Genomic DNA, 25,023 nt, shown 5'->3' with positions numbered 1-25,023 from the left:
ACCTTTACAAACACATTGGTGAAGAAAGTTTTTGGTAAGGAATTTATTCCAGGATATGACACTATTTCTGAAGATATCCCCTTACTATGTAGGCCGGCTCACTGCGCGTCAAACACCCATGACACAGGGAGCCGCTGTGATTGTAACACAAACACCCTCAACCTCCAGGGTATGCGCATATTTTGGCCACTTCAGAAGCCTTTTATTACCGCGTCACCACGACCACGTTGGTGTGGTGGAGAAGCGTCCGGGTCAGTTTGTGGACTGAGGGAGACGGGTCTGTCTGCAGACCACAGATTAGGGGGCGGATTGTGGGGGGGATGCTATTGGATAGTATGAGAATGAATCATAGTTATAATCCGCCCCCTGGAATCTCAATCCACCCCGTATGATGTTGCACGGACGGGGCGGAAATGAGCCCAGGGGGACCCCGGACCCCCAAGAGAACCAGGGACCACCCTCCCCACCCCAAACCCGAGTTAAGACACCCATCTGGGCCACTTTCCACCCAGCACCACCCTCTTCACCGCCATGATGGAGGGTGTGCTCACTTTGTGCGGGAGGATTTTTCAAAGGACAGGGGCAGGGGAGATTTGCCCAGGCTCTGGTACCTCCAGAGCACCAGGGCCGACTCTCCACACCCTCTAGCCCGACTCGGGGCTCCCTCCTCGGCCACTTTCCACCCAGAGCCGGCCTCTATACCTCCGTGAAGGAGGAAGTTCCCACTTTGCTCAGGAGAGTTTTACAAAGGAAGGAAGGGGGGAGAGAGCCTGGGAGCCTGGAGCTCGGAGCTCCAGGGCCCAGGGGCCGGCCCCTCACTGCTCGAGGCCGACCTGGGGGCCTCGGCCTCGGCCGAGGGACCACCCACGGACCCCCTGGAGCCCGAAAAAAAAAATCCATAGCGGATACCCAAGCTCGCCAAACGCTTTAGGCTCCTATTCTACCGCCCTTTGGGCCTCGCGCTCGAGCCTGGTACCGTTGGAACCGGCTCGCCGCCCCGCACACGATGGTGCCATCAGGGACCCCCGCGGACCCCCAGGGCCGACACCAGGCCCCGAAAACCGGGCCTGGCGACCTCCAGGGACCACCGGGGACCACCAGCGGGGGTCCCCGGAGGTCCCTGGCGGGCCTCCGAGCACCGCCGCCCGGGGACCACCACCAGGGACCCCCGCGGACCCCCAGGGCCGGCCCCAGGCCCCAAAAACCGGCCTGGGGACCACTTTTTCTTCTAAGTCCAGCTGGACTTAGAAGAAAAACGGCTTCAGTTTTTCTTAATAATTTCGTTTGGTTTAATAATTATAGTCAATCAATGGGAAAGGGCATAAAATGAGTGTCATACACCTTTAAGGGCAGACGGAGAGGATCCACCGGATGCTATTGGATAGTATGAGAAGGAATCATAGAGTTATAATCCGCCCCCTGGAATCTCAATCCACCCCCTATGAGCCTCACAGCCCGCCTCCCAAAAGACCCCGCCCATCTGTGGTCTGCAGACAGACCCACTTGGACTGAGGCCCTCGTGGTCAAAAGGTGGCAAAGAGGAGCGTTCCGGAAATCTGGGACGCAATCGGCACCAACGTGTCGCCCGCTCAGTGGTCGAATACTCAAAACCACAGGAGGCCAGTGAATAAATATATATAAAAAAAATAAGAACAAATCAATCAATATCAAATGAAAGGTGATAAATATAAGGTGTGATAGCAGTAGTGTTCTAACGATGCACTCTCAGTTTTGACAACTCTTATGTTTTTGTTTTTAGTTTGTTGTTGTTTTTTTTAATTCTTGTCAAAGCACTAATTTGTTTTTCTTCTTTTCAATACGCCGCTCATGACATCATCTTTAATGGACGAAGCGCCTCGCGGTCGCGAGGCGACCCTTTACGTACACTATGATACAAATAACCACAGTTTACTCTTTGATTTCTGTCTCATTCTCTCTCTCTCTCACCTCCCAGTCTTCCCACAAATATTTCCTTCTCCGTCGTTCCGCTCCATCCCCGCTCTCTCTCTCTCTCTCTCTCTCTCTCTCTCTCAGAGTCTCTCTCTCTCTCTCTCTCTCTCTCTCTCTCTCTCTCTCTCTCTCTCTCTCTCTCTCTCCATCCCGTAGACTTGGCCAGTAGTTCTCAACCTTTTCAGGCAGCGAGCCCCAAAAGAAACATATTTTAACTGGGGACCCCCCCACTCTACGAGCACTAAGAGTTGAGGCACAACATTTTGTATAACACAGCAGATCTGCTATTTTCACAATTTCTGCCTCTAATATTTGACAATTTGGCCAATGTTTAATTTGTCATTTTAGAGGTATTAAAAAGCCCTTAAATTCTCACTTTAGAAATGGGCAGATTCATTCTATACACCTACACTTTATGTTGGTTTGTTTACTGTTGAGAGAGAAAACAATGTTGCACATTAAGTTAATCATCTGGGGACCCGCCTGGGGGTCCCGACCCACAGGTTGAGAACCACTGGACTTAAGGCGATCACACCAAATGTACTTGCTCCACCCACTCCTCCTGCTCCAGCCACTCCTCCTCCTCTGGTGATTGGTCCTCGTCCGGCTGAGGGTGGTGCTGCTGGTGGTGGTGTGTGAGGTGTGTCTCGTTGCCCCGCGCGTTGTCCTTTTCGTCGTCCCGTGCGTCGGCGTCGTCTCCCTGGCCGTGTGCGAGCGAGGAGGAGAGCGCGGAGGCGGCGTGAGTCCAGTCGGCTCTCGTCGTGGGACTCCCGGTGGTGGTTGCTCTGGGGGATGAGGGCCAGGCTCTGGGGGCTGTTCTGGTGGGACGAGGGGGGGATGAGGGCCAGGCTCTGGGGGCTGTTCTGGGCCGTGATGTTCTGGCTGAACCAGGCCATGATGTTGTCCAGCAGCTGTGCCGAGGCCTCGGGGTCCAGAGGCTCCAGGCTCTGGGGGTCGCTGGGCGTGAAGGCGCCGCCCGGCGGGATGACCGGAGACAGCGGCACCTCGTCCTCCTCCTCGTCCCCCTCCAGCTCCCGCTCCCGGGACGGGAGGCACAGCTGGGTGGGAGGGGGGCGAGGGGTGAGGTGGAGCGGGGAGACCCCGGGGGCGCGAGGAGGAGCTGGAGGAGGCGTGTGTCGCGGGGCGTACGAGCCGGAGTCGCCGGCTCCCTCTTCTTCCGGCTTGGCGGCACGAGAGCAGCCATCGGGTTCGCGGGCGGTCGCCGGGTGGTCCAGGCCGGGATTCGGGATTTCGGGGGCGCTTGCGAGCGTGTAGGCGTCTCTGCCAACGTCGGCACGTTCTGCTTTGGCTGAGTGAGCGCCGGAGCGGCAGTGGCCGTGACTCCGGTCGGGGCCGTCGTAGCCGGGGTCCGAGCTCCGGCCGGCAGCGGCCGGCGTGTGGACAGGATCCGGGCCGTAGCTCGGCTCCGCGTCGCAGGGAACGCCATGGTCGTATGCGCGGTGCGGGCCACTGTCCTGCCCGTCTCGCTGCCCGCCGAAGGCACGCGAGTCCAGGTGGTACGGCGCGCCGATGTTGGCGTCCAAGTGGTAAGGGGGGGTGATGTTGGCATCGAGGTGGTACGGCGCGGGCATGTTGCCGTCGAGCTGGTACGGGGTGGTGATGTCGCCCAGCCTCATCAGGCTGTCGCCCAGCTGCAGCAGCTCGGCGGTGAGGCAGGGGGGAGGCGGGGGAGGCAGGGGGAGGCGGTGGCAGGGGACGGGGGGAGGAGGGGGAGGCACGGGGGGCTGCGGGGAGGAGTCTGTCCTGGCCGGGGGGCGGGGGGGCTCCAGGAAGGAGGAGGGGGAGGGGCGCCTGGCCCGCCGCTCTCTCTGTCTCTGGTCTTCCGTCTGTGGCTCGGTCTCTATGGATAGATAGAATACTTTATTGACAGATATTAAATAAATTACAACAATGTTGTCAATTCCTGAAATGCCAATGTGGACGTACAAGAAAGCCGAAGCTTGTTTGCCACTTGTGGCCCACTTTGGACATAAAACAAATACACAACATACAATGCAAACAACCAATGAACATAGAGAGAGATTAATAAACATAAACATATACTATACTGTATATATTACTAATATACATATTGGACAAGAGGTACCTAAGGAGAAAGATCAGTGCAAATGACGCTATCCAGGGTAAGGATATAAGACCAGCTAGTATTAAGATGGAGCCAAGATTTGTCCTCGTTCCCAAATCAAATTTAGACATTTCAGGGCTGGAGGGAGGAGGGCATTCCACAGAACAGTGGCTGTGTGATAAAATGTGTTTTTTTCCCCTTTGTATGACCCAGAGCTGGGGGGCTAAGGACCGATTCACACTCAAATAAGGAGGCGAGTTTATTTTGGTTGAGCTCTGTCCAGACTACAATATGACGTAATTCAGTGGTAAGTTCGGCGGTAAATGTTGTTTAGTCCATTTAATTGGCCACAAAGTTTTCATGCCAAGGACCTCCAATATTTACACACGACTTCGGCGCCAGCCGTTACGAGAGTATGAATTGACTCTACCCGAACCGGGGAGCCCTCCCGAACCAAAATAAACTGGGCTCCTTATTTGAGTGTGAATGGGCCCTACTGTACTGTAGGTCATACAGCATAAGCTTCCCCTGGTTGCGTACCGCCTGGCGGTCCCGGCGGGACTCCTGCAGAGACAGCTGGATGGCCAGCAGGATGTTGGGGTCGTCCTCGTCCAGGGAGGACAGCGCCGCTCGCCGCCGGCCCTCGCTCCTCTCTGGGCCGTCTGCAATCACACAGAGACAACACAATGATAGAACCTTCTGCAGTCACACAGAGACAACACAATGATAGAACCTTCTGCAGTCACACAGAGACAACACAATGATAGAACCTTCTGCAGTCACACAGAGACAACACAATGATAGAACCTTCTGCAGTCACACAGAGACAACACAATGATAGAACCTTCTGCAATCACACAGCAATAACACAACACAATGATAGAACCTTCTGCAATCACACAGCAATAACACAACACGATGATAGAACCTTCTGCAGTCACACAGCAATAACACAACACGATGATAGAACCTTCTGCAATCACACAGCAATAACACAACACGATGATAGAACCTTCTGCAGTCACACAGCAATAACACAACACAATGATAGAACCTTCTGCAATCACACAGCAATAACACAACACAATGATAGAACCTTCTGCAATCACACAGCAATAACACAACACGATGATAGAACCTTCTGCAATCACACAGCAATAACACAACACGATGATAGAACCTTCTGCAGTCACACAGCAATAACACAACACAATGATAGAACCTTCTGCAATCACACAGCAATAACACAACACGATGATAGAACCTTCTGCAATCACACAGCAATAACACAACACAATGAGGCTCAGCCTTAAATGTGTCATTTTAGACTAGAACCGCTTTAACCCATTCTTTTATGCTTTAGCTATTGACAAATAGCAGATATACAAGCTTGCAAATTCAGCGGTAGGGGGAGTAGGCCGCCGCCTACCTTGTGTGATCTGATCCAGCCTAAATGTACTGAAAAACTCTCTATTTCCATTGTGTAAAGTCCTGACTGGACAGTATAATATGGAGAGGGCCTTGAATAACAGCCCAGCTCCCGAAGAAATGTTGCTCAACCAGTTCCTTGTCCACCCACGGGTAGGCGGCTGTCAGGCCTGTAGGCCTGTATTATTATTATTATGGGTATTTTGATTACTTGATGAACGGGGTATATTGAGGACTGCTGGCTGCCACCCACCTGTGATGTCCCTAACGTTGCGGGTGGGCGGAGAGGGAGGGTTTAGGGGCCCGCCAATCCCGGCCGCCACAGCAGACGGGGAGACGTGGTGGCGTGATGACGATGACGTGATGACCGTGAAGGAGGGGAGACGTCCCCGCCCAGCTGTGTCGCTATAAAAGGGCGCCGCTCATGCCACTGCACCGAGAGCCTGCTTTAGCATAGCCTCCCCGCCGTTGCTGCCTTGTGTTATGCTGCCTGTTGCCTGAGTTCTGTTGTGTTCAGTTATTGTTTGGTTGACACCCTTCAGGAAGGTGAATTGGATTAAGTTCTGTATTTTCGTTTCCTTTTATGTAGCTTATTATTATTTCGTTTATTTACTTTGTGTTGGGGTTAACTGTTGTTTTGGTGAGCCAATTGTTTGTGTTATTGTTTGACGCCGCGGCTTTGCGCCGTCGGCTGCTCTAAACGAGCTTACTATTGACTATCCTCTTCTTTACTCTATGACATACATGGGCAACTGGCGGCCCGGGGGCCACATGCGCCCCCCACCTTCACTTAATGCGGCCCCCAGGTCAATACCGGAATACTGATAAATTATTGATTACAGATGTTATAATTCCAAACATGACCTGCTTTTATTCCGTCAGTCTATATTAGTAGCTTAGTGAATAGTATACTGTAGTAGTATTAATTATTATTTTTTTTATGTCCAATGTATTTGTATTTAGGTTCATGAAGTTAACATGAGTATATAACTAAATATAACTAAATGCATGATTCCAATTCAAAAGAGGCCAAAATAGCCGATCTTGTAGATCTGCTATTTTTGCTTCTTTTGTATGAGATAATGACAAAGTAGGACGTAGCAATATGCAATGTGGCCCTCTGGAGTGAAGGTGGAAATATAGTGACCCTCACCATCATCAAAGTTGCCCACCCCTGCTCTTCGATGATACCGACTTCTCTAAGTAATATCTATATTATATTTATTCTAGATACGAGCATACCAAATATATTACTGTCAGAGTATTTCGATATAATTGTATAAAGAAAAGAGCATTACCTGTACTGCCACACAACCCTCTTGTAATAAATCTTTTGTATTTTTGCAACTTGGTTTCCGTGTGAATAATATGTATTGACCTGGTCCCTAGACCGACTTTTGCGGGTCGTTACAGCGGCCAATTAATCAACTCGCCGGGATCAAACTGGGAACCGAGATGACTATTATTACTCACAGCCCATAGTAATTCATTAAGCAATAACTGAAGTCTGTTGGCTGCCATCTTGGTTTGTTGACATGTTTGAGAGAGTGTACTATTCAATTCAATTCAACCTTTATTTATTCTCGATCAGACGTTGGGGATGCCATAACAGTGAAAACCACCGTTGCTTTCTTATTATTATAGGCTGAAAATGTGAGCAAAAGCCTTTGCCTACAATGAAGAGCTCGTGGCTGCAACCAGAACTTCAATGATCTGTGGACATTCAGTCCAGAGACCTTCTCCTGGAAGAAGGTGGAGTCCAAGGGCAAAGGGCCGTCTCAGACCCATTTCATGTGCTGTTCCATGATGGGACGTCGTATCATCCTCTTTGGAGGATTCTATTGCGAGGACAACGCTCCTGCTGATAACCTGTACATCTTAGACCTGAGTGCGAGTCTGAAGACGTTATGCAAGCTAGCAGTTATTCAGAACAGTCTGGAGTCTGGAGCAGTTGGAACTCCCACATGACATCAGTTATTCAGAACAGTCTGGAGTCTGGAGCAGTTGGAACTCCCACATGACATCAGTTATTCAGACCAGTCTGGAGTCTGGAGACATGACATCAGTTATTCAGAACAGTCTGGAGTCTGGAGCAGTTGGAACTCCCACATGACATCAGTTATTCAGAACAGTCTGGAGTCTGGAGCAGTTGGAACTCCCACATGACATCAGTTATTCAGAACAGTCTGGAGTCTGGAGCAGTTGGAACTCCCACATGACATCAGCTATTCAGAACAGTCTGGAGTCTGGAGCAGTTGGAACTCCCACATGACAGCAGTTATTCAGAACAGTCTGGAGTCTGGAGCAGTTGGAACTCCCACATGACATCAGTTATTCAGACCAGTCTGGAGTCTGGAGCAGTTGGAACTCCCACATGACATCAGTTATTCAGAACAGTCTGGAGTCTGGAGCAGTTGGAACTCCCACATGACATCAGTTATTCAGAACAGTCTGGAGTCTGGAGCAGTTGGAACTCCCACATGACATCAGTTATTCAGCACAGTCTGGAGTCTGGAGCAGTTGGAACTCCCACATGACATCAGTTATTCAGAACAGTCTGGAGTCTGGAGCAGTTGGAACTCCCACATGACATCAGTTATTCAGAACAGTCTGGAGTCTGGAGCAGTTGGAACTCCCACATGACATCAGTTATTCAGAACAGTCTGGAGTCTGGAGCAGTTGGAACTCCCACATGACATCAGTCTTGCCATTTATAATACATGTGTAATTGTGATGTAGAACATGACCTGTACTTGTCCAACAGGCACGTGCTGAGACCTTAGTGTCAACCCCTGCTGCCTATAAAATACATGGACAAATTTAAGTAATATTAAGCCAGAGGGTGTCCATCATTACGATTATCGGCACGCCAGCATTGCTGCAGTAACCAGCCGATAGACAAGTTCCGTAGGCAGGGGTGAAGTACCGATATAATCATGATAAGGCACAACCCTCGAGAGTTTAATATTGCGATTATACAACTGTTACCCTTTAAAAAACACACGTCAACTTCATTTCATTGTAATTCAGATATTCAATGGAAATCTGTCCATTTTTAATGCCAGATTTCGCTACTACTGCATGTCCCTGAACTTCACATGAAAACTGCTAGCCACTTACAAGGCATCGCCTACGGAAACAATAAAAGCGAGCGTTTGCGAACCGACCGGGCACAGCTGATTTCTTTGTTTGATGAGACCTGTTCCATAGTGCTCATTATCATCACGGGTAGATGGATATTTCAACCAATCGGATTGCTTCATCAGAACTACCCATTGTATAACATGCTATAATTCCATGTATTTCACGGCTGCTCAGGTACTGTACCTGTGCTGTCGGCTCTCCTGCTGGTCTCTGGAGTGTTGCTGTTGCTGCGGACGCTGTGAAGACGACGCTGCCGGTGTCTGCGGCGGTACTGGAAGTCAGCGTATTCCTAGCATAAAACATACAGGAAGTCAGTGTACTCCTAGCATAAAACATACTGGAAGTCAGTGTACTCCTAGCATAAAACATACTGGAAGTCAGCGTACTCCTAGCATAAAACATACAGGAAGTCAGTGTACTCCTAGCATAAAACATACTGGAAGTCAGCGTACTCCTAGCATAAAACATACAGGAAGTCAATGCTAGCATAACAACAACAAAGCGTTATCCACCAGTGAACATAACATGAAAACAAGACCTCAGTTTCGTGTCCATAATGAGGGTATTTTTCCTCTTAAGCGGCGCATGCTGCAGTTCAGGGTCAGCTTAGCAAAGCGTGCAAGAGACATCCACAGCACGCACACAGCCAGGACTGCACTGATATATACAATATAACTGGGGCGGCATGGCTCAGGGGTAGAGAAACCGTCATTAGAGCACGAGGGTTAATGTCGATGGGTGAATGTAATGCACAATCTATGTACAGCACCTTGGATAAAGGCGCTATATAAAGGCACCATTTACCATGTTATACTGTACGCATTGGTTTATCAAGTGACATTTTGCACTGTTGTATTTCTCATACTGTAATAACTGCATCCCCAGACCTGCGATTGTAAGTGTTTCTACAGTAATGTTATTCTGCTGGCTAAACACTTTTGATGCATTTTGTTTGTGTGTGTGTGTGTGTGTGTGTGTGTGTGTGTGTGTGTGTGTGTGTGTGTGTGTGTGTGTGTGTGTGTGTGTGTGTGTGTGTGCGTGTGTGTGTTACCTGTGTGTGTCTGTCTCTCTGCTCTCCGTCCCCCAGCACTGAGTGTCGTGCCAGCATCTTAACACACATAAGCAGAGCCTAATTAATTAAACCTTAATAATGTTTTATTCAAAGACCTTTCATCGCACCAGTGTTGATTTTGACAGGAAATTTAGATTTAGTTTTAGTCATAGTCTTTTGATTTAATCTGAAAATTAGTTTTAGTCTAGTTTTAGACTAAATATCATATGATTTTAGTCGACCTAAATCTACAGTTGATTTTGTCGGTTGAACAATGTATTTTGCCAGGCCTTGATGGCGGTGAAATGCCTGATTTTACACTTGGATGCATGCTGAAAATAGCAGATCTACAAGCTCACTTGTAGATCTGCTATTTTCAGAGTGAAACACCAGAGCGCAACCAAACATAAAATGACTTGTCTTTTAGTTCTACTGGATCTCTTCTCCACGTGTCCCTCCCTGACACTTTAGTCTAGTTTTTATTTGTTGATGAAATTGTCAATATATTTAGTCTTAGTCTTACTATTCCATTCAATCGATTATAAGAAAATAATGGACTAATCGAGCAGCATAAATGGACCGTGAACTCCTATGAATAGGAGTGTCATTTCAACCGTGAACTGTGGTTGCATGGAAAACATAGGTTGTTGTTGATATAAGTATAATACATAATAAGAATAATAAATAACATTGAGTTTAGTCTGAATATATCTGGTTGAACCACATGCAGTTTGCAGGGACAGGGGGTGACGCACGTCACTCATGCACGACACCTGCTGGACGTTTAGGGAACAGCGTAGGCCAGCTTAGCATGGGCGGGGAGTCTGTAGCTGTTAGTGTGTCTGTGTGTGCACGCGTGCATGTGTGCATGCGTGCACGCGTCTTACCTCAGGAGAGGCGAAGCCCAGGTACTCCCAATCCCATGATCCTCCAGGGAAACTACAGACAAACATAAACCACAATATGTAATTACGCTACACACAGACAGACGTGGTTCAGTTGATATATTTGACCGTTATCACGGTCCTCCTTCGGCTGTCGCCTGAACCCGACCATCTCCGGTACTAAAAATATATGATGTGAGTTTCAGCGGGAAGGAATACCACGTCTCAAACTGATTTTCTGCAATTGATTGAGTAGTTCATTCTAAACACTAAAGCTATTATGACATCACCTTATCACCTTTACTGTGATAAATACAGGTGCTGTGCTGCTGAAAATCATCCAGTCAAGCATTCAGTCAAAAATGGCAGATGTACAAGCTCACAAAAATGTCGCGGTGACATAAGGCGTTGTGATCTTATAGATCGACTGACATCTGGGCACTATAGGGACATGTGGTAACTTGAACAACTGTACAAGAGGGCACCTACGTAAATTAGGATTGCCCACATGTTCTTAGTGCCCAGATGTCCCACCATTTCCTGTAATTGAGTTGGGAACATATACCTTTTTTTTGGTTTAAACAATCAAGACAAGCAGCGATCAAGAAATTATTACAGTACTATTCCTAATATAAAGCCATTTAACACCTATTGCACATTAATGAATGATTTTTTTAATGGAAAAATATGAATGAAAAATATCTTTTACTTTTGTTAATTGTCATCTTCATAGATGGTGGTCAGCCACAAACTCACAGTCACAACAACTGGACAATAATAAGCCATTCCAGTTCTGTTCAGAATTTGTTGTCTCACATGTTTCCACAAAATATTAGAAAACACTAAATAGTGGGCTCGATAAAAGCCTGGCTCAATAAGTAGGGTCGATAAGGTGCTTTTAAGGTGTCAATACAAATTAACAAGCTCCATCCCTGTGTGTGTGTGTGTGTGTGTGTGTGTGTGTGTGTGTGTGGGTGTGTGTGTGTGTGTGTGTGTGTGTGTGTGTGTGTGTGTGTGTGTGTGTATGTGTGTGTGTGTAGAGTAGTGTGTAGTTTGTAGTGTGTGCGTACTTCCTGCGGGGGGCCTCAGGGGAGTCGTTGGGGGCCACACCTCGGATATGTACAGTATGTAGTGTATGTAATGTGAGTGTAATGAGTACATACTTCCTGCGGGGGGCCTCAGGGGAGTCGTTGGGGGCCACACCGCGGGTATGTACGTAGTGTGAGTGTAATGTGTACATACTTCCTGCGGGGGGCCTCAGGGGAGTCGTTGGGGGCCACACCACGGGCCACCGAGGCCAGGAACTCCTGTCTCTTCTGCTGCACCAGGCGCGCAGCGCTGATGATCTTGTGACGCGGCGTCCGCAGGTACGGACGGTTGACCTTCTGGGCCAAGTCCTCCACCACCATCTCCAGGTCCGTCTGAAACGTGGACACAACAAGGAAGAACTGAGGTCCATTCAACAAAAATCTTCTAAATCCTAACGGTTTTCTGAAAAACCTACCGGTATGTCTCTATGATCAGTGGTGCTCAAACTTTTTATGTCAAGAACTCCTATGCCTCCGACAGACTTTGGAAGCACAAGCCTTAGCGCACACATGGGCAACATACGGCCCGGGGGGCCGGACCCGGCCCTTCGACCATCTCAATAAGGCCCTTGAAGTCCTCAAGAAAGAATTACCCCCTTAATATATGTTAAAGGGCAGCAATATGTTTTTTTGGGGGGGAAATTAATTTAACGTCATTCCTATTAATTATTAGTAATTCATATGTAGGCCTAGGTACCATTTGCATATTGCATTCCATATTCCATACTTAAATGTTAAATGGTTATAATGTAACAGTGAAACAGTCTGATAAGGATCCATATTATCCCAAATAATTCATAAGCCTTAAAGACACCATGCATGCATGTGTTTCAAGTTTCAATTGTCTGAACGTGTGGCCCTTCACACACTTTATCAAAGTCAGTAAAAACCTGGAAAGAGATGTTGCCCACCCCTGCTCTAGCGTGCCCTTGGGGGAGGCGGGGGGGAACAGCGTCCAATTCATTCCCTTTGGAAGTCACATGTTTTATAGAGGCAAGCAGGCCTCTAGCAGTTTGAGAACCACTGCACTTCTACACTAACGTGTACAAGTATAACTCAAGACAGACGGGTGTGCATGTACTGTACCTGCATGAGCTCAAAGATCTCCTTCATGTACCTGCATGAGCTCAAAGATCTCCTTCTGCGTGCTCCCCTGCTGCAGGAAGAAGCCGTACGGGTACGAGCACTTCAGCACGCGCCGCGTCTTCAGCAGCTCACACACACCGTCCTCGATGAAGCGTGTGTCTGGAGTGGTGCCCTCTCCTGGTGAAACACATGAATTACAGGGCAGGAGTTTTATAGAGAGCAGTAAGACAGGACGTACGGCAGATGAACGCTCTACTCAGCTGCTCCATCTTCTCCTTGGCCGTTTTCAGCAGCTTCTGCTCCAGCTGCAGAGAGAGAGAGAGAACCACACAGTCATCATGATTCATTCACTGCTCTGTTGTAACTACTGTACCACTGGTAATGTAGTAGATGCAGATTTAAGATGCGTTTGCAGCCTCTGTGGACTGTGTGCTTCATTAGCATGGCAAGCTGGCATACCAGACATATGCCTTGATTTTGTGGATGCAATGTTGCTGCACCTGAAATATTGATGTCCTTCTATGCAATTTCCTTTGGTGTGGACGTGAATGAATGGTTAAGATGTGTGTGTGTGTGTGTGTGTGTGTGTGTGTGTGTGTGTGTGTGTGTGTGTGTGTGTGTGTGTGTGTGTGTGTGTGTGTGTGTGTGTTAGTTACCTTGTAGCTGTGCTCGTGGTTCTTGAAGCGGCTGTAATAGTGCATGAAGCGGTCAAGCTCCTGGAAACTCTGCTTCTTTTCAGCCTGAAACAAACACACAGACAAACTGACAAACTGAAGGGAGGAATCTACCAACAGCCCACGCTACCCAGCCTCTCCTGTTAACAGCTACCGGGAGGAGAGGCAATAGACCCGGCAGCTTAACAACGGTATGTCCGTCCGCTGTCGGACTAGCAATGAATCCAGTTCCAGGCACCAGAGAACAACTACAGAGAGCTCTTTAAGACCCAGTACAAGACTAAGAACTTTGTTTCCTCTGGTGATCCAAGGTAAATAAGAGGTAAAGACAGCCACGTCCCTTTCGCTATCTCGTAGTTCCAACCGGCAGATTCGTCGCACCATGGGTGCCAAACTGCAGCCGGAAGTTTGGTGGAAGACTGTGGAGCAGCCTCCCAGCAGCTCACATGAACATGAACAAACACTATTTATGAAAAAGTGAGACCTTTATAACATACTCAGCTCAGGAAAATAAAAGAAGGCATGTCACTAATTTTTTTGTGCTGTGTGGATTTTCGATGTGTGCTCTGTGTCATTTTATAGCAGTATCTAAAGAGCAAAAAGTATGTTTCTAAACATGCCAAGTATCGCAAGACTATCCACCGTTTCCTGTCTGGGAACCAAATCTCGCGAGACTTCGGAGACAGAAACGATTATTATTTACTGTTATTATTATTATTTCATTATGTACTGTGCACATCGAAAAGCAAGTGATTGTAAAAATACCTTTGATATGTCTTCTTTTATATTTCTGAACAGATTATATGACAAAGGTCTCAGTCGTTCATAAATAGTTTTTGTTGTTTGTTCATGAGCTGATCAAGCCGGCTCCATTCACTGACGCGACCGTGGTTTTCCCAACGACCCTGAGCGCAACGGTGGGGGCGGGGGAGTGTGGGAAGGCTATTGCTTATCGGCCCCCACCGTTGCGCTCAGGGTCATTGGGAAAACTGCGGTGGCTTCACTGACATGTATTTTATCGCACTTCCGGTGCGAGTTCTGGCACCCATGGTGAGCTTCATAGCCAGACATGGCAGATGCCAGGTGGTCACGTGTTTCCATTCCTTCTTAAATAACTTCCTTGTGGTGATCCAGCCCAGGACATTAAACCCACACGTGGCAGAAAGGCTGGTTAAAGGACAGCTTTGTTTTTTTACAACAAGGGTTCATATTTTAGATTGTCATTCGAGAAAAGAAAAGATGAGTGTTAAAATGTTTTCATTGAATTCTTTCTATCGTTTTAGTGATTTAAACAATTTTGCATGCATGCCCCCAGGTTGGGGGCATGCATGCAAGTGGCTAAATATGTATTTTTAGACACAATAAGCCCATTCCCAAGATGCACCACAATCTTTCATGGGGGCTGGTGTAAATAGTAACATGGGGGCTGGTAAATAGTAACAAAGAAATTGTCAGCTTATTTTGTCTAAATCAAAATACTAAAATGGCAAAAACAATAGAAAGCAGTAAAAGAACACTCATTTAACACTCTTCTTTTCTTGTTGTAAAAAAACTAAAGTTGTCCTTTAAAGTACCGCGCCGTCTCTGCTGCCATATACTGTATGGTGGAGCCGTGGCTCCTTGAGCCCATGGAGTGTTGAGTGACATGCATGTTTGTGAATGTAACCTTTACTGCAACTCAAATACAGTATGTGTGTCCCTGTACGGTGTACGCTTTGTGTGTGTGTGTGTGTGTGTGTGTGTGTGTGTGTGTGTGTGTGTGTGTGTGTGTGTGTGTGTGTGTGTGTGTGTGTGTGTGTGTGTGTGTGTGTGTGTGTGTGTGTGTGTGTACCTCTACGGTCATGTCCTTGCTCTGCTCCTCCAGGTGTTGGATGACCTCATAATGAGTACAGCGGTAATATCCTCCTGTAGATGAACTGTGCTTCTTCCACTCCTCCAGGCAGATCCAACAGAAGTCATACTTACACTGACAGAGAGACATAGAGACACACAGAGAGAGAGAGAGAGAGAGAGAGAGAGAGAGAGAGAGAGAGAGAGAGAGAGACATTAACATTTACTGTCACAACCTGAGGAACCCGAAAAATTGCCGCTGTCTGAGAATTGAATATGCTTTAATCGCTATGAAACAACAAGTATGTTCGCCGATCCGACTTTTTTTGGTACACTAGAGAGCCGACTATCCGTTAGAACCGGATCCGGATGTTCCGGGACCGGAAACAAGGGGTGGGGCAACTGCCCTCTGTGTCCGGCCCCCGAATGCATTGCTACACACACACACACACACACACACACACACACACACACACACACACACACACACACACACACACAGTAACGCACCCAAACACACACACACACACGCGCACACGCACACACGCACACACAGACACACAGACACACAGACACAAATGCACACATCAATATCACTGCATGGATATTAAGCCGGTTGCACACTGCTGCGTTTTTTTGTTGCGTTTTGGAAATCCAAAATCCGCAAAAAAACATTTTTCAGGCCAAGGAGAGAGAGAGGAGAGAGAGAGCAAGGCACCCAGTGCTGACATTTGCGCAGATCAGAAAAAATAAATACGAAACGGAAATAAATACGGAATTTTTGCTCCAATATTCAGCTGAAAAAACACAGCAGTGTACAAAGAAAGGCTGATTAAGAAAGAAAAAAAAATCCTCTGGTGATAAAGCCACCCTATATTTGCAACTGGGCCCTGATTGGTCCCTCACAACATCAGAGGGAATGAAATCCAATCACAACTGAGCGCTGCCAGACCAAATAGCTGCCAGACCATAGCACTACTGAAACACTCAATGACCATACATGAAGCTAGTTAGCATTTGTTTTGAGGTTTTTTAGAACTTTTATTTCCTTTACTGATTATATTGTTTCCTAGATATACATATTCATTTGCATTTGTTAAATTGCTGTTGATGTACTGACACATTATCTTGTTTATTACTGTGATGTTTTATCTGCTTATTGTAAGTCGCTTTGGATTAAAAGCGTCTGCTAAATACCTAAACTGTAAACTGTAAACTGTAAATCTGCAGAGGGCTTTTTTTTTGCAATGGCAGATTCATCTAGTTTCTAGGCTCAAATCTACTTATATGTAAGAAAATAAAACTAAAAATATAATTTAACATGAACCTTATCAACTGCAATTGCACCAATGGTATATTATAAGCCCACTTGTCCCTGTGGAAAGGCATACAAAACGACACAAAACTGCAGGAAATGTTCAGTATGCTGAAAAACATTATGTTGAAGCAAAACCTATACAAGATAATGCCACTAGAGGGAGCAACAAACCATGAAATACCATGCTGGAGACGTGTTGCATTATAGAGACCTGTGATATACTGTGATGATGCAACCAGTGTTCATTTAGACTGCAGATTTAGATCGCTGTGAGCTTGTAGATCCGCTATTTTCAGAGTGCAACCAAGCGTAAAATACATGACTTGTCTTTTAGTTCCAGTAAACTGTACTGTCATGAAACTGCTTTTCCTATGCAAACTTCTGATACATTCTTCAATCAATCAATCAATCAATCAATCAATAGCTTAGTTATTACTGCAATGATCACATTTGTTTCATGAATAGTTTTTACTAATACTTGTACATGTGTTCTAGTCTCATGTAGTGCATGTACCTGGAGGTGACTTCATACAAGACATAACAACAACAGTCTGACAGAGTCATGTTTTCATGATGCTCTGAGGAAGGCAAGCTCTGTGCTGAAACATGTTAGCAGCCTGAAGTAGCACTACCAGTAAGAGTAAGACTCCCTAATCGGGAGATAAGCGCTTATGTCCACAAATAGGGCACAAATGTGTTATTCCAAAATCTTCCTGATCCATGTTGATGACATGAGTGTAGACATACTGTGTAGTGCTTTTCGTGATTTTAGGGCAAAATCTGTAGGAGCAGGGTCCAAAAATGTGTTTTTAAAAATCGGCCTGAAGGTGGCGCTATAAGGGACAGATTCATGTTGATGGGATGAGTGTAGACATACTGTGTAGCGATTTGCGTGATTTTAGGGCAAAAACTGTAGGAGCAGTGGCCAAAAATGTGTTTTAAAAATCGGCCTGAAGGTGGCGCTAGAAGAGGGCCATGTGAGAAATGAGGGGTAGGGTCTCCGCGTTGCCTTGGCGGACGAATAGGTACCGGCCCGGCTCTCCCGGACGTTCCTAGACCGAGTTACGGCATTTTATGTGAGCTGCAGTGGAGGGGGTCCTCCACTGGGGGCGTCACCACTTTTGCATCCATTCTGGAGCACCAGGAGTGGGTGGTCCCCAGGAATTCCCCAGGCTATGTATCTATGATGTAGGACTCGTGATTGTGAGTCAGTGTGGTGTCAGACAGTTAACAGTGAACAACAACTAGGATTTAGAGTGTTTACTTCTTTATTGCACAGCTGCTCTAGTGCTCTTACATAACGTGTATGTTGTATTGTTCCTGGTGAACTTGTATCTGTTTAATGAATGACCTCTTTCAGGAAAGGATTCCAAATAAGCCTGATTGGCTTCTTCCTCTCCTTGCACAGTATTTTGTATCCTCATTATGTATTGTTCAATGTTTTTTATAATAATGTGCTGATAAACTAAACTAAACTAAAAACTAAGTGTCTGACAGTGAACCTTGAACAACAACTAGGACTCTATATGTCAGCGTGGCGTGTGACAGTGAGCAGTGAACAACAACACGTACGTTCCTCAGGCTTCATCTCAGTGACTTTCTGCAGCCAGTTCCTCCATGTTTGGCAGTCACACGGCTCATGAGCTTCACCTAGGCACTCCCTGGAGAGAGACAGAGAGAGAGAGAGAGAGAGAGAGAGACAGAGGGTACGTTCAGACAGTCAGAGGCAGATGCATTGACCCCCATCCACTCCTGTGTTAAGAGAATAACCCAGAAGAAGCGTTAAGTCTCGGACCGAAAACCTAAACACTAATCAATGGGACAGACCTAAACGCAGGAAGAACGTCACTTTGTTGACACTCAAGTGTGATGGTTCAAATGTAAGGGAGTAATGCTGCTATAGGCAGGGGCGTTACGCCGCTTTACGAGCTAGATGTGTGGACACGCCCAGAGAGACAGAGAGAGAGAGACAGAGAGACATAGAGAGACAGAGAGAAAGATACAGAGAGAGACACACAGAGAGACAGAGAGAGAGAGACAGAGAGACATAGAGAGACAGAGAGAAAGATACAGAGAGAGACACACAGAGAGACAGAGAGAGAGAAAGACACAGAGGGAGAGACCCCCAGTGAGTCGTGGTCAGCTATTAGACGTTCGTCTAAAACCGGGTTCTAACTGATCTTAAGCATCTAGATATAAATAGATGATATCGACATTGACATTACATTGTGACACGTTGTGAGCCTGTAGATCGTTTTGCCACAGTCCACAGCAGGGTAGTGTTAGTGTAGTATAGTGTAGTAGTGTAGTGTACCGGTTTGTAACGGACCGGTTTCGGCCGTCTTTTCTTCACGGCCGAAACCGGTCCGTCTATTCGGTGAGATGCTGTGAATTAATGATTTAATAAATCTACAAGAAACTACTCCAGAGCAGGGCTGTATTAACCATTGGGCCGGTGGGGCCGTTGCCAGGGGCCCTTGGCTCTCAGGGGCCCTTGGGGGAACTGGCCTGCGTGGTCAATGACAATTTGCAAAAATTAAATGTATATTTTAAGCTAAAATCAAATGTGTGGGCCCCTCCTCTGTTGTCTACAGGTGCTTTCTTGGTCCACAGATGATCATCATGGCTTAAAGGTGATACACCATGCATTTAAAAAGTATTTATGTCATATTGTTTATGTCCCAAAAACGTTTTTCAAAAGGTTTGAGGCTAAATTACCTCCTGAATAGAGAGCCTCTCATTTTTGAATGGCTCTCAGAGCATTTTCCAGCTGCAGTACCACCTTTGGCCTGAACTGCGCCCCCCCCCCCCCCCCCCCCCCCCCCAAAAAAAAAAAATCAAAAAAAAAAATTTTTTTTTGAAAAAAAAAAAAAAAAAAAAAAAATTTGGGGGGTGGGGGCCCCTAAAAAAAAATCGGCCAGGGGCCCTCGCGGGGGTTAATCCGTCCATGCTCCAGAGAGTGCGGATATTCCCTTTTTTCCTGGCATTTAGCAGATGCCATAATCCAGAGTGACTTTACAGTAACCAAACGCATGCATCAAATGCAGAGACACAGTGTAGTGTAGTGTACCAATGAATCCCAGGTAAACCCATAACCTAGCATCAGTCTGAACTATATAGCATCAAAATAATGATCTGTACAGTATATTTAAGCTATAGGATACCAGCTAAACTAGTAAGACGCCCTAAGGGTGAGAATGGGTGCACATGGGGGCGTGCACAATATGGGCACGTGCCCGCATCTGCCTGGGTGACAGCAAACTGCTGGGTGAGCGCTGGCGCTTTGGCATGGGATCAACTTTGACCAAAAAAAATGCACAGACCTGGTTGGTTGTTTAAGTTGGACATAATGTGGCAAAACGTGGCCATATTTTCCCAAATATGGAGATGACTGATGTCTGGACATATTAAGTCAGTCTCATGTGGTCTATGATGTCAGACATCTATGATGTCAGACGTCTATTTGGAAGTGTCTACTCTAGGCCATATACTGTATGGAGCATGAGGTGTGACAGACAGACGGACAGTAGCTGTACGTTTTCTTAGAAAATGGCGACCTACGGCTGCAACAATGAACATCTGTGTAAATAAAATGCTATGTGTAAAGTACACTTTAACCTTGTGGTCAACAAATGACCAGTATCTCTAAATAAAATGCTATGTGTAAAGTACATTTTAACCTTGTGGTCAACAAATGACCAGTATCTCTAAATAAAATGCTATGTGTAAAGTACATTTTAACCTTGTGGTCAACAAATGACCAGTCTCTCTTACCCCTCCCAGTAGGCTCTGCAGAACTCGTGTCCACAGGACATGTCTACTGGGTCCTCAAACACTGAGATGGAACACAGACAGATCCCACACTGCAGGAGAGCGCACGCACACACACACACGCGCACACACACGCACACACGCACACACGCACACACACACACACACACACACACACACACACACACACACACACACACAAATGTAAAACAGCACAAGGTCAGACATTTAGTACTAAAAGCATGACACAAAAAAGTCCTTGGGACTTGTTTCTCTAGTGGTCCTATGTATTCAATTCATCAACATGGACATAAATAAACACAGAAATACCATGGCATCAACAAATATAAAACGCTATCAGCTATATTTGTGTCCATAACTTCTTTAAAAAAAATGTTTAACAAGCCGATCTACATCGATATATTGTGAGCTTGTAGATCGGCTATTTGAAGTATTTTAAAATGTTTTTCAAAATAGTAAAAAAGAAGAAGTTTAGGGATAAGGGGCGAATACCAGAGCTCTACAAAGGAGAAAAAGGGGAGAGAAATCTAAATGTCGGCAGTGAATGAACATGCTGGATTTGTGTAGGGTCGTGGGGTCGTTTGATAAATGATGGTAACCAAATGGGCCCTTATACTGTAGATCTTTAAAGGACAACTCCGCCCTAAATCACTTCTAGGCTAATTTTCCTGCTTTTATTGATCAAAAAATACTGTCCATGGGGTCTATTAGGCAGAAATGCCCCTGTTGTCCAGTTTCCCCAGCAGAACCCAGCAACTCTCATAGCATAGAGTGGAGCCAATAAGCCTATCGCTTTTACACTATTTGTTGCGGTCAAAAGTGATTTCTTTTTTCATGAATGTGTTATTATTTATCATTGCAAACACATCCATGCCTTGGTTGTCCCACACAAGCCACCAAAATCCCATAAATCATGTTTTGGGGTGAGCATTCGGCACAACTGCTAATCAAAGTGACTGTACTGGCCAATCACAGGGCATCTTTTCCGGGACTTGGTAAAACATATACAAGCCTAACATCTGTTTAGCAGAGTGTGATGGGTTTTGTGGGACAATTTTGGCATGGATGGGTTTGTAATGACAACTAGTAACACATTCATGAAAAATAAAATCAGTTTTGACCACAACAAATAGTGTAAAAGCGATAGGCTTATAGGCTCCACTCTATGCTATGAGAGCTGCTGGGTTCTGCTGGGGTAACTGGACAACAGGGGCATTTCTGCCTAATAGACCCCATGGACAGTATATCAATCAATCAATATAAGTACGAAAATTAGCCTAGAAGTGATTTAGGGCGGAGTTGTCCTTTAACCCTTGAGAGTGTAATATGTGTCCATTTGGTTTCATTTTACACGAGCAAAAGTATTGTCTAACACCTGCATTACTTAAGTTACAGGAAGCCTACACAATTAGAGAAGAATGTGGTACCGTACGGATCTCTCCTACAGCACCACATCAATACAGCATGGAACTGTGGACCGTACGGATCTCTCCTACAGCACCACATCAATACAGCATGGAACTGTGGACCAAATCTTACCCAACGATAACAAAATAGTCTTTGTTTTGGGGTCTGAGAGGTTAAATGTCATCAAACGGTGGTTCTGTGGCTCAAATGCAGAATAAATAATGGACCTTGATACAGTATGAAAACAGTTGAAAATCACTGGGTTAGCGCATTAAAGGAGTAGTTCACCCTCAAAATGACTTTTTGTCTATTGATTACTCACGCCATGGAGACTAGAGTTCAATAATATTTTTAGGTTTTTGTCGCATTCATAAGACAATATTTTGATTACAATAAATGTAACCCCATTGATTCCGGATGGGGACCCAAATGCTGAATAGGGGTAAATTTAATGCGACAAAAACCTAAAAATATTATTGAACTCAAGTCTCCATGGTGTGAGTAATCAATAGGAAAAAAAGTCATTTTGGGGGTGAACTACTCCTTTAACAATGTTGCTGCCATTTTAAACATAGCTGTAGTAAGCAGCTGCCAAATTGTCCTTACCTTTAACGTGGGCACGCGCACGCATCGTGCACAACCTGTGCGCGACTCATCTAGTAGACGTGTAGACTCGGTGACAAGCTTTCGAATAAAAAAAAACCCCATTGAAAAAGACATATCCGTTGCCACGCTGTATCCCTGCTTATCCGCCAGTGTTTACACGAAAAAACATTGAAAAAAGCCAACTCTGCGCTATGGTAACGCGTGGACACGTTTGCGCACAAAACGCACGATATGTGCGGGGATCATAATCCAGGCGTGTAGAGACTGGATCAAAGTTTCCAAACGCAAAAATCTGATTGAAAAACGAGCGTTCCATCGCCGAGTAGCTTCCACTTCTGTTACAGTGTAAACCAATGGACTATGGCCCAGGCTCAGACAGGATACGGAAAGCTAGATCCGGTCCAGACCGGAAATGACCGGATACAGCTAGGGGGCGGGCCTAAAGAGCCAGAATCAGCGAAAATCAGCGATAATACTTTTAATCCTTTCATAATGATTAAAGCTAATTAAACCTACGGGCTCTGCGGGAAATCTACGGTTTCTACGGGGATCGCGGACGCGGAGTATGAGTTAAGACGTGAAATTATTGTATACTTTAGCTGTAGAAAAATAGCAGATATACAAGCTCACAGCGGCACCCGAGTGCTGCGCTGCCAGCTTGTATATCTGCTATTAAAAATCTTGGACTTTTTTGCAAATATTTATACATTTTTTTTTGTAACTCAAATATTTGCTTTTGGGGGTTCTCTGGAACATATTTTTTAAATGAGGGTCCGTGGCCAAATGCATGTAATTTTGGGGGTCCTTGACAAAAGGACCCCCAAAAATGTCTTCTAAAGAAGGATTTAGAAGACATTAAAGAATCGGGTCAAAAAATAATAATAAAATAAAATAAAATAGCAGAGCTACAATCAGCTACAATCAGCACCAAGTGCCGCGCTGTGAGCTTGTATATCTGCTATTTTTGAACAGGTAAAATAATGGTCAAAGTAATAATGTGTAATATATTAATGGCGTAAATGACCATATGCTGGAAGGTGTGTTCTCACCGTGGCCAGGCCCTCCTCGTCTGGCGGGGTGAGACAGCTGTCGGTGGGTGAGGTGAGGGTGAGGGTGAGGGTGAGGGTGAGGGGGGAGCGGGGGGTGCGGGGGGTGCGGGGCGAGGGCAGGGTGTCCCAGGCGTTGTACCCGCTGGGCGGGGGGGTGGGCATGGTCACGCCGCTGCGCTGGCAGCAGCCCTCCGCGTCCGACATCCACGCTTCTAGCAGCTTCTCCCTGTCCCAGTCTGACACACGCACGCACACACACGCACACACACCCAGTTATATTACTAAATCAACATTTTAGTTTACTTTTTAAAAATGTTATCCTATGATTTTGTAACCCATTTTTCATCCAGTGCCAATTTCCTAAGCTGTAATCCTGGGCTCTGCTATCCCTCTGCCAACCTGGGGATTTCCCCGGTTTGGGTAGTGCGTGGAAGGGACGCAGCACGTTATTCCAACCAGTTCCTTTCCCCTCCATCAGGGACCAGGATTACTGCATGTTTTTTGTGAGGGTATGGACACGGGGAGAACATGCAAACTCCACACAGAAAGGCCCAGCACCAGCACGAACATTAGTATAAACACGAACTGCACTCCATACAGTACATGGCCTACTTGTGCGCCAGCAGAGCGTACCATGAGGTGTGCCCTGCTGGCCTCATTGCATGTTAATGAAGAAATTACCAGGAATGCTCTTATCCACCTCTTTCCGCGGGAGTTTACTGGAGATTATTTGGACCTGTTTGGACCACACTTCCGGTTTAACAGCAGACATACAAGCTCGACGTCGCGTCGCAGATGCAACCCGTTGTGAGCTTGTAAATCACACTCGGCTGCGGCGCCGGAAGCTCGGTACAGCGTCTGCGCAATGCACTATGGGGCGTTGGAAACCCGTGGATATACTGTATACCAAACTCTGCTGACATCACCAGTGGCATACATACATTCATACATTCCCGGCAAATTCAGGGCTACGGTCTTCAAAAAAGGGAGACACCGACATACAGTACATACCCAGCCCATTACAGTACTTGCACGCTCTGCGCAAGAACTGCACTCTGTTGAGGTGCCAACTTGCGTCTTGTGCACAGGTAGGCCATGCATAGGCTACTTGTGTACCATACATAGCACCAGACATTGTAAATGTCTGATCCTAACTCTAACCCTGACTAGAATCTTATTCTAATTGTCACACGCACACACATGCGCACGCACACGCACACACACACAGACACACCGTGCGCTCGCAGCAGGGCCTCTGCGGTGAACAGGGGGGCTTGCAGCATGTCGGCTGTCTCCACGATCAGCATGTCCTTCAGCCTGCGAAGGTCCTGCAGCTTTAGACCCTCATATGGCTGAGAGAGAGACATAGAGACACAGAGAGAGAGAGAGAGAGAGAGAGAGAGAGAGAGAGAGAGACAGAGACACAGAGACACAGAGACACAGACACAGACACATAGAGACAGACAGACAGAGAGAGAAGGAAAACATATTATTGCGAGCAGTGGTGGAAAAAAGTCTTCAAATGATCTTGTAGATCAGCTATTTTCAAATGGAGGAAATGTACTGGGCTGAAGTGGTCAACGTATGTTTTCTAATAATGTACTAGTTGTTATTTACAAGTAACCAGTAA

General features: G+C 46.3%; 1 protein-coding gene across 1 annotated transcript; it reads right to left on the bottom strand.

The window, feature by feature from the left end:
• Positions 1-205: 205 nt before the first annotated feature.
• Positions 206-24,760, bottom strand: LOC308292809 (ankyrin repeat and IBR domain-containing protein 1-like; the record flags this gene model as incomplete). The annotated part of the gene is made up of 16 exons (XM_080735234.1): positions 206-283; positions 2,495-2,650; positions 2,796-3,811; positions 4,534-4,698; positions 8,792-8,897; positions 9,660-9,716; positions 10,547-10,598; positions 11,786-11,964; positions 12,749-12,894; positions 12,956-13,022; positions 13,374-13,457; positions 15,223-15,357; positions 17,054-17,063; positions 20,314-20,402; positions 23,394-23,629; positions 24,628-24,760. 16 exons carry the CDS (start codon positions 24,758-24,760, stop codon positions 206-208), a joined length of 2,709 nt encoding a protein of 902 aa, XP_080591360.1.
• Between the last annotated feature and the right edge of the window lie 263 nt (positions 24,761-25,023).

The sequence above is a fragment of the Nannobrachium achirus genome (genome assembly GCF_963921795.1).
Source record: "Nannobrachium achirus genome assembly, chromosome: 10".
Classification (NCBI taxonomy): Eukaryota; Metazoa; Chordata; class Actinopteri; order Myctophiformes; family Myctophidae; genus Nannobrachium; species Nannobrachium achirus.
The sequence above is the reverse complement of the archived record's forward strand: the minus strand, read 5'-3'. Positions and strand labels throughout refer to the sequence as shown.